Genomic DNA, 10,558 nt, shown 5'->3' on the forward strand with positions numbered 1-10,558 from the left:
TTCGGATTTTCGGTTTGACCCAAATAATGCACAGCCCTAGCGAGTAGTACCTCGAAAGAAAGTTATGAGTAATATTAACCATGTCAACCAATAAACCAGATAAATTAATTAGACAATTTAAGTAGAAGACTCAACGAGATTGTTAGCTAACCCATAGCTCTAGAATATCGGTTCCCATTGAATTCGTGTCTGATTTTGCCAACTTGTTCCTTTAATCTCTTAGTTTGCTACTCTAGATTAGTTGTAGTTAATTATTCATACTTTAGGAATCGCTTGAATAGATTAATTATTTGATTTTAATTTAGTTGATAGTTAATCACAAGTCTCTGTGGGTACGATATCTGGACTTACAATCATATATTACTTGTCGATCACGTATATTTGTGTGTGCGTTTGAGAGCAACAAGTTTTTGGTGCCATTGCCGGGGACTTAAAAATTAACTATTTTACTAGATTAGATTTTTACTTTTTGTCTATTCAAGTTTTATTTATTTTATCTTAGTTTAATATTTTATTATCTTTGTTGACATGGCATCTTGGAATGAGAATTGGTCAAATATTGGTTATTCTTATTATGGTGATCCTTGTCCATATTGTGGAGGACCACACTTGTGGCAAAATTGTGAATTTCAATCTTATGAGTGAAATATTTGTAATGTGTATGGTGGTCAAGATGGCCATTGGGATGGTTGTTCTAATTCTTTTTATCCTTTGGCGAGCCCTTATTATGATATTTCTAATAATGTTTATGAGTTTGATAAGAGCAATGAAGTGGGGGATGTAGTGCGTGTTGCTCGTATTATGGACATAATGAGGCAAGTAGCCAAGCAACAAGATGAAATTCAAAAAAAGACTGCCTTAGCGATCAAAGGACTGCAGGCTAGAATGGACGAATTAATAGTCCATTTTCAAGAAAAACCTCAACTCGACGAAGAGAGCGAGTTCCCACAAGAAGATAACTTTGAAGAAGCAGATATCGTAAGCCAATATTGGCTAGAGGAACAAACTCAACTGGTGAAATTTTATGGGGTTCTACGTAATGGTCTTTCAAATATGGCAGAATAGCTGATAGACGAAAGAACTGAGCTCAAGCAAGAGATAGACCAATTTGGCCCAGATATCCATGACCTGCAGACTCAATTGAATAAAAAGGTTGAGGCGTCTAATGCCCTACAACCAATTTTTGTGTATACTAGACAGCTTGTGGAGCGGAAAAGGGGAATTCTAACTATTCGACTACAATATTATTAAGGTTGAGAAAGTGTGCAAACGTGAGGATGTTAAACGTGAAGAGATTCTAGGGTTGGAGCACATTGGACCTCGTTCTAAACACTTTTCAACATTGTGCTTGGTTGGTGATACGAGAATTGATCCATTCGAGCCTATGGAGGAGTCAATGAATGGGGAGCAAAGTGCATATATTCTGAAATTTGTGATGCCAAAGAGACAAAATGGCATCCCTCACTTAAGGGCCAAGAAGTGCAAGATGCGATATCTATTGCCTGATTCCTTTATTTTACACCACCGCCCCAAGAACGTGACAGAAAAATTGATGCAAAATTGGGAGCGCAATTTATATCCTCAAAGTGGAGGAAAAAGTGGTGAAAGTGATAGTGTCGTGCCACGACTATAAATAAGGCGCTTGTTGGGAGGCAACCCAATTCTACTGTTTCTTTTTATTTTGTTTAATTTTTTTTATTGTTATTTTTTTAGTGTTATTTTTATGTTTTGTAGGAGTAGGAGCATGAAGTCAAAGCCAATAGGCGTGTGCAAAAGCGAGCAGGCGGTTGAAACTAAGTGTGAGGTACCCGCACAAAGGATCATACCTGGGAGAAGTCTGAGTATCCTGTGAGATGCTAATTCTACGGCCTTTGACCTACCAGAGAGTTTCTTTTACCTACTTGTTATTTATAGTGTGAATTGAAGACATTGCACAATTTTAAGTGTGGGGTGAAGAGATTGTCTGGATAATTTTCTGTGCTACCCTAGCTTAGTTGTAATATTCTTTCTTAGTGTAATGGTTTTTGTTAAATAAATAAATAAATAATTGAAAAAAAAATGAAAATGGAAAGAAAAAAAAGCAGAAAATATGAACTTTTCCCGACGATGAATTTTGTGGACAACTTTCTTGAGGGATTAAGGTCCAATGAAAAAAATTACAAAAATAAAAATTTGAAAAAAAAATCCAAAAATTTGTCTTTTATTTTCCTTTAGGTAGCAATAAGCCCCCGTGATTTTTCTTTGTGCTTCGGTTCTTTTCCATGGGATGTAGTTTGAACCGGGTAGTAGTTTATTTTTTAGAGTAGATTAGAGTTTAGGAAATAAAAGGAAGAAGATTGATGAACCTAGGCACCATTGACTTGTTTGATAGTAGCATATTAAAGCTTTGGCATGTGGAGTATCTTCTCTATATTTTGAAATTGTCCATGATGCCTTGATGAAATTGGATAGCATGTCTTGTGACGCCTATGCCTCTTCTGCTTGATTTATATTCGCTTTGTGCTTAATGCTTAATATCTTGTGGCTCTGTGAATACCTGCATTGTTTGAGAGTCGGAATGAGATTGTCCTTAGTGAGTCATGTGTCATGTGTGAAGTGTAATTTTGTGTAGTCCATGTTATTGTGATTGAGTCTAGAACTTGCCCAGTATGTAAGTTGAAATGAAATTTTAGGTGATGCTCGGTTTGAAAAATAATTTTAGGCTTTCTTTGATCTTTTTGAGCTTAATGTTTATCACAAAAATAAAAATTATCCCTAGTTAACCCTTTTGAGCCTATAGACTTTTAATTGGCACCCATGTTACAAGCCGATACCCTTTTGTTCTTAATTGACATTATTTTGATCTTGTTACCTCTAAAAGCACTTTAATTGTGAAATGAGTGCTAGAAGAAGAAAGGGTTAAGTGTGTGGTGGCTTTTGAGTGGAATAAATGGAAGAATAAATGTGCACTTGTTTTGTAAAATAATACACCACTAGCGGAAATTAAAAAAGTTTGAAAGAAAAAGAAAGAAAATTTTGAAAAAAGAGAAGGAAAATTGAGATGAATAAATTATTGTCTTGTTCTTTATAGTGGGGTATAAATTAAAGTAGTGCTTAAAGAAAGAGTAAATAATTTTGGGGAGTGATCTTATTTGTGAAATTGAAGTGGATTGAAGAATTTGCGCTTAAAGTTCATTATGTGATGTGTTAAAGTGTTTAAGAGGGTGAACTACTAATCCTAACTATATCCTACCCGTCCCTTGGCCCACATTACAACTACATAAAGTCCTAATTGATTTTAGATCGAGTGAGCCTATATTGGTAGAGATTTACATTATGGGCAAGTCTATAGTACCTTTTACATGCATGTGACTTCTTTATGAGAGTGAGAGATTTTCTTTGATATATGTGAGTCCTTAAAATATTTGATCATGAGATTCGAATGTGTGGATTCAACTTATTCTCTTGTTCTTGTTGTGAGGGCACATGGTTTCACGAGGGATAGGTAACATTATTAGACTTCTCTGTGATGTTGGGCGTTCAATCCATGAGTGCATTGTTATGAGCAAGAGTTTAATAAAAAGATGTGTACGTCGTTGGAGTGTGGTTGATAGTCCCGTTACTCGAGAGCGAGCAAGAGTTTAAGTGTCGGATGTTGATATTTGGCTTAAAGTATATATATTTATATGTATATCGCCTCATATTTTACTCGTGTTTCGCAGATTTCAGATATGAAATGTATTGACTTATGCTTATTCGTGGTATTTTTATATGTAGGAATCATTCGGAGGTAATAGAGGCGAAAGGTGCGAGACTAGAGCCAAAAAGAAGCAAAAGGGTGAAAATTGGCCATTGTAGCGCCACATGCAGCGTGGGGAGCTACCTATGGCGTAATTTCCAAAATGTTTATTTTCCCAGCGCCAGGGCTAGCGCCCCATGCTACCATGGGCGCTGGTGACGGAAAATATCTCCAACTTTGCCCGGGACAAGGTTATTTCGGCCCAAGACCTACCCAACGCGTATGAAAGCAAGACTAAGCCTATTTTGAGGGGGTAGACGCCACTTTGAGAGAAAAACACACGCACGGAACACTCGGGAGCTAGGATTCTCAGTTTTTCTTTCTCTTCTCTTCCTTTAATCTCATAGTTTATTAGTTCTAGAGTTTTGGGTCTACACGAACGTTGTAGTTTGAAGCTTGAATTGTTCTTATTATTTTATCATATTGATTTATTTATTCAATCTTGCACCTAATTATTTGATTGATTGATCACCAATTGAATACTATCTACGAATCTAGGATTGAACTCGGGAGAGGGAATTCTAGATTGCATATAAGATTGAATAGAGCAAGATCTTGAACTCGAGCATTGGGAACGGATTTGCGGTTAGGATAGGGATATACCTAATCGCCTTGCTTGGTTATTATACGGAAATTATTAATGCGTTCTTGTTAATCCTAATTCCATAGGAATATAGGCATTAGGTTAGCTTGAATAGGCGAGTAGTACTTCGGGAGAAGGCTACGAGTAATATTAAGCTTGTCAACTAATAAACCAGATAAATTAATTAGACAATTTAAGTGGAAGACTCAACGAGATTATTAGCTAATCCATAGCTCTAGAATATCGGCTCCCATTGAATTCGTGTCTAATTTCGCCAACTTGTTCCTTTAATCTCTTAGTTTGATACTCTAGATTAGTTGCAGTTAATTATTCATACTTTAGGAATCGCTTGAATAGATTAATTGTTTGAGTTTAATTTAGTTGATAGTTAATCACAAGTACCTGTGGGTACGATATCTAGACTTACAATCCTATATTACTTGTCGACCACGTATACTTGTGTGTGCGTTTGGGAGCAACAGTTATACAAATAAAATCACCAGATGATATCATCTTTCTTTTGGGATAAATATTAACTGAAATTTTTAATGTGATTCTTTTAAAGTGAACTAGATAGAACGTTGTAGCGAGTAACCCTAAGAGGAAGAGTTGCCCACAACCCAGTGAAGAGAAAGCCTAACTCTATTGTGTTGCTTAGCTTATTTAAGTTATGAAAATTTTGGTACTCAACTGCTAGCATGTTTTTTTTAATTTCCGTTGTGTTTGCAATTGCATTAGGTGTTAGTAGTCATTTGCTAGCGTTTTTTATAATTCCATTATGTTTATAATTAAGTTAGGTTTTAGAACTCAACTTCTAGCGTAATTCTGATGTTTCACGTGAGTGTTGTTAGAATAAATTGGGTATATCTCAAGAGGTTTCAATCTTAATTTTGGGACGATTTGGTGGATATTTGAGGTGGCTTGAATTGAAATTTAAATCAAAATTGAAGTAGAAGATGAACCTTAAAGAAGATGAGATGTGTATCTTCTTGTGTATCCTTGTGTATTATTTATCTATCCTATATGTATCAACTATATTTCTCATGTGTATCCATGTATACCCGTGGGTACAGAAATTTTTAAACTCGATTTCAACTATAAATTTAACTACAAACCAGTCCAAATCATCTCTAATATTCCTCAAATTTTATATATTGCCTCATCTATATGTTTTAACGAATTTCAACCATACCAATTATTTTAGGTGACTTTCACTACTAGTGTGTGGGAGTACTTAAACTCAAACAATAATATGCTGTAAAGTTTGAATTTGTGATGCAGACTAAATGATTAAGCAAGCAAGAGAAAGACGATCTTATTAACTACCGTTTGCAATGCTAAGGAAAGAGAGGAACGTGTAATTTCTGCATTATTTTTGTGTAAATCAAGTTATGGGCAATTTTAGTTTCCTGAAGTTCTTCAGCTTTCATACTAACAAGAAAGAATGACAAAACAAAGAGAAAGTTCATGATTGACCGAATACAACTTTTAACATAATCGAAAGATTATAGGTAGCTATTTAAATTTTGCAATTTCTGGTGGCTACTTTTGGTAATCAGTGCTTGCCGGCTAATTGTTGGTAAGTTTGAGCTAATTTTGGCTTATTTCCGTACTTAGCTCAAATACAAAGTGAGACATCATTGCTCCATCTGGCGTTTAGTGCAAACCAATTTTTTCTTCTATTTCCTCTTTTTGTGTGTGTGTGTTTTATATCTGTTGGTATGTAATATCAAAAATTTAGCTTTACTTATGCTAAAGAAATTTCGTATTGGTTGGTCTGATAACCCTACCGGAAACAGCGTCCCTGTCTTTTTGAATGTAGGGGTAAGGTCTGCATACACACTGTCATCCCCAAACCCCAATTGTGAGATTACACTATGCTTATTGTTGTTGTTGGTCGGATAACAAGTTTGATCTCTACATAAAAATCTAGCACTGTTAAAATAATGCATAACGTATTATTGTATGTGAGATTTATTATGAAACAAGAATACAATATAAGTATGTGTATTAAAACAACTAAAATGGCAAACTACTAAAATTTCAGCTGAAATTGTAATAGCTGTGTTGCATTTGGCTGAGCTGATGCTGTACATGCACGTCTTTCTTGCATTCTCATGCAGCTTGCTTGCATAAATGATCTAACTAATGAAAACAAATGAAATAGACGAAATTTAATTGCAAACAAATAGAGAGCCATCGCTCTTTGTCACTTGATTGGCTTAGATTTAGCTTTTTTGCGCGCCTAAGTAGATAACACAATCCCAGTATACATCTAAATAACAAAGGAATGCAAAATTTGTTTTTCCTTATGAACGCAAATCGCAATTGACAACAGCAAATACACCCTCCTCTCTCTAACTCTGATATTTTTAAACCCTCTATCTTTTACAAACTTCCAACTTCTGAGGTCTAATATCATATAGTACAACATTCATATTTTTCACACTACCAAGTCATCATTCTATTTTTATTTTAGTAATTGGTAGGTTTTCAGGATGAAACTGATCTTGGAAAAACCAGAATATTGAGCCTAACTTGGAGAAGTTTAGCAGTGTCACAGTTTTAAACCATTGCCATGTGAATATAAAAGACGCATGCATGAGAGGAAAAAGCTTTGATTAATAAGAGAAAAGTCCACAACATCAGCCAAAGAGGACATCTTTGGTTCCCATCTCACCCCACAATCACGACCAGTTGGCAGAAACACATATATGGTCCTCAACCACATTGTTGCTTCAAGTACTCGGAACTCAAGAAGAGAAGACCCGATAACTTCACTCATAAGACCCTTTGTCGCACATTCTGTACGTCGTGCTGCCAAATAGTGATCCCACTTCACCTTGCTCCTTCAAATGAGTATCTGCACAGATACAGCAGGTCTATATTTTCTCTCATTCTTGTTTTGTCTTTAGTTTCATACAACCCCTCCAGAAAGAAAATAGAAAAAGCAGAATAAAGATAAGCAGGCAGCATACCATTGCTGGTTCTTCCTGAACTCTGTAAGCACAGGGTAGATGTTCTCAAAAGCAGTATATGTCTCATCCCGCACCTAAAAAAAGGAAATTGTAGTGAGTATAGTCAACGGTTTATGCAATAATGGAAAAGTATCAGTTATTCAGTAGAGACACAAGGAGGCCTGTTTCACCTTCGCTCCAGTGAGGACAATCTTGCCAGACACAAAAATGAGCAGCACAATCTTGGGTTGCTTCATTCGGTATATCAATCCTGGAAACAATTCTGGTTCATACTGGAGAACCACATTACATCTCATCTCAGTATGAAAGAAATGACAACGGCACTATTCTTTCTCTTGGGATATCAAGAGATAAGAAAAAGAAAAAGGAGAAAGAAAAACATGGAGCAAGGAAAAGTAACTTACACTTGAAAAAGCACCATGCGAGTAGGCCAAACCTTCAAGTCTAATGGGAAATTTCACATCACAGGATCCAACTATATTCTGAATCTTGAAATCCTACCACCACGAGATTCCAGAGACCAAATAAACTAGTAAGTCTACTAAAACCAATGATCAAGAAACAGTCTATCCCCAAAATCAGATTGCACGCGCACACAGACAGAAGAACGCAAACACAGCAATATATTGAGATATATATACCTTAAATTTGGCATCGAACCCGAGCTTCTGGATTATCCTTGCATACTGAAAGACAAAACCTTGCATGTTACGTAAGATAGAAGACAGAACAGAAATTCTTAGACAACTATTGTCTAATTTTTGGCGTGTATCTTTTTCTACCATATCCCACATGTTCGTGTTTTTTCATCACTCTTCAGGGATTTTCAAAACATTAATTGTTGTCGCTTGTAAATGTCCGTATCCACATTATAGTTAAGAGTTAAGTTTCTCGTATTACATGTAAGGACCCTATCAGGTTTCACAATCAAGAAATATGGTCTACCTTCCTTGCTGCAAGCTTAGATGATTGTTCACTCTTTGCCCCGGTGCAAACCTAATTCCAAGAGATAATATATCATTAGCAAAGAAGCCCAGCATGAACAGCCTTACATTGAAGAAACTTTCCGGTAGAATGGGCTAAAGCAAAAAAATTTAGGTTTAGGAAATGTTTTCATGGACAAACCATGAAACTAATGGAGCAAACTGTAATACTGGGAATAGATTACTTACAAAAGCATCCATAACAAAAGAGAAGGCTTACCATCTTTCCAGATGCGAAAATCAAAGCTGTAGTCTTTGGTTCTCTTATCCTCATAATAACAGCAGCAAAACGCTGCAGGATGATGTAAGAGGGCCATTATCAATAAAGGAATGAGAAGTGTTAACAATCTATATGACGAACATGACCTGATATAGATAACACCCTTCCCCAAAAAATGATGGTAACCAAAAAAGATAAACACATAAGAGGTTTGCTTATGTGAATCAAGAATTTATACTCAAATACCTTTGGATTGTATTCAGCATTACGTGCTTGCAATGCAATAGCTTTAAGATCCAACTTGCAATCCAAGTTGACAGTTGAGACGATATTCCTGAAATCAAGAATCAGCTGATAGTTAGTTTTCAACGTTTAACATCAACTCCCAGCAAATAGAGGATGATCTTGCGTATAAGAAGCATGAATATATGACCCCAACATTACAATCTTGGATCATCGGCCAAATTTTACATAACAATAAAGGAAAACTGCTCTCTTTCTATATCTATATCCGGACAGCTTGCTTGAAAGTGGGGTTCACTAATCTAATCCTTTGAAACCCATCAACCGCCAAAAGCTACTCATCTATGATTAGTTCATGATTTCACTTATTTGTGGTGACTAGTATCATGTGAGATCACATTCACTTGCTTCACCAGCAAAAGTTATCACAGACCACCACAATCCTCCATAATGTTTCACGCAGGAAATTAGGATAATCTTGAAGAGCATTAAAAAACATGGCTACCACAACCCCCCTTTCCCTCTTATGCAGATGGCTGCCACATTTAGCTCCACTGAAAATTGCTACACATCTGAGAAAAAAGGACCATTGCAGCAAAGAATGTATTTAAGCATCTCAAAAATTAACAATGTTCAACTCATTCCTTTGCACAAAAGCCAAGAAGGGTATGAATCAAAATATTAAAACATAGAAGAACATGACCCTTTTGTTCTTTTGTTTTCTTTTTTGCATTAGCAGAAAATAATTCGAGCTTTGGGTACATAGGTTATAAACACCAGATTCCGGTAGTGTTCAATCTGATTGACTTTCCTCGGTTGTGTACAATTACATTCGCGTGAGCTTCAATGTATAAAAACTTTAACTCCATGACAATGGGGACGGAAGGGAGAGAACTTACTGAAGAGTAGGCACAATCCCAGATGGGTGCTTAGACAAATCCACTGGCTGGTTCCCTTCTAGACCCACTTCAGCCATTCCCCTTGTTTCGTTATCCAACGGTCTCAAAATACCCACAAATTTCCACTTAGTCAAGAATCTCAAAAACCAAATTCTTAAAATTACAATTTCTTTGATTCAAGTTAAATCTTGACCCGATTTGCTCAATTAGGGTTTCCAATCAAGATCCAGAAACACAAAGATCCAACCCGATTCAGACCCACAAACTATTAACCACCTGATTGTGAAATCAAAATTTGTAAATCTAGGTTTTTGTTTAAAGACTCAGTACGTGAATTTCCAGTTATTTCAAGAAAGAAAAAAGAGGAAAGAGTTGGTTATCAATTGTAAAGCGCCAAAATTTTGAAAGAAGAAAGCTTTTATATATTTGTATGCGTAAAGATTTGGATTTCTGTGAGGGGTGCTGGGCTTTGTGGAGAGAGATCTCAAGAGAGAGAGAGAGAGAGAGAGGGAGGGAGGAATATATGAGAGGATCTGAGAAAGAGGGGCAGGTAATGGCGGTGAGGAGGAGAGCCTTATCTACCCTTGGCTTTATATTTATACAGGGTGACCGGTGACCGGGTAAGGTGATTATTAGACGGTAAGCCGCGCCTGCTAACTGGCTATTGGCTGTTAAAGGCTTATCATTCCCTTTTTCCTATTTATATGTGGAGTGTGGACTTGGTGTCCGAGTTTCTATAAATTTTGGACGGATTTCTACGGGGGTGAAATTAAAAAAATCAAATTTACAGAGTGGTAATTGAAAAATAGTCGTAGTTTCAAAAGTAATCGAAATTTAGTCATTTTTTATATAAAGATAAATTTGAACAAAAATA

At 36.1% G+C, this 10,558-nt stretch overlaps 1 protein-coding gene across 2 annotated transcripts; it reads right to left on the reverse strand.

Moving 5' to 3' along the window:
* Nucleotides 1–6,964: 6,964 nt before the first annotated feature.
* LOC107789091 (TATA-box-binding protein) lies at nucleotides 6,965–10,207 on the reverse strand. 2 transcript variants are annotated; one of them, NM_001325463.1, is given in 9 exon segments: nucleotides 6,965–7,224; nucleotides 7,340–7,413; nucleotides 7,510–7,611; nucleotides 7,744–7,836; nucleotides 7,981–8,025; nucleotides 8,285–8,335; nucleotides 8,543–8,614; nucleotides 8,789–8,876; nucleotides 9,685–10,139. In NM_001325463.1, coding segments are annotated over 9 exon segments (603 nt in total). In that variant the 5' UTR covers nucleotides 9,762–10,139; the 3' UTR covers nucleotides 6,965–7,223.
* Between the last annotated feature and the right edge of the window lie 351 nt (nucleotides 10,208–10,558).

Source organism: Nicotiana tabacum, chromosome 4 (assembly GCF_000715075.1).
Source record: "Nicotiana tabacum cultivar K326 chromosome 4, ASM71507v2, whole genome shotgun sequence".
NCBI classification, from domain to species: domain Eukaryota; kingdom Viridiplantae; phylum Streptophyta; class Magnoliopsida; order Solanales; family Solanaceae; genus Nicotiana; species Nicotiana tabacum.

Excerpts from the sequence above, each read along its gene's own strand:
- LOC107789091 (XM_016610858.2), bottom strand. The coding sequence starts at position 9,761 with ATGGCTGAAGTGGGTCTAGAAGGGAACCAGCCAGTGGATTTGTCTAAG. Across the intron at positions 7,837-7,980 it reads GGTTCGATGCCAAATTTAAG|GATTTCAAGATTCAGAATAT; the intron begins GTATATATATCT and ends TCGTGGTGGTAG. Across the intron at positions 7,414-7,509 it reads TTGTCCTCACTGGAGCGAAG|GTGCGGGATGAGACATATAC; the intron begins GTGAAACAGGCC and ends TCCTTTTTTTAG.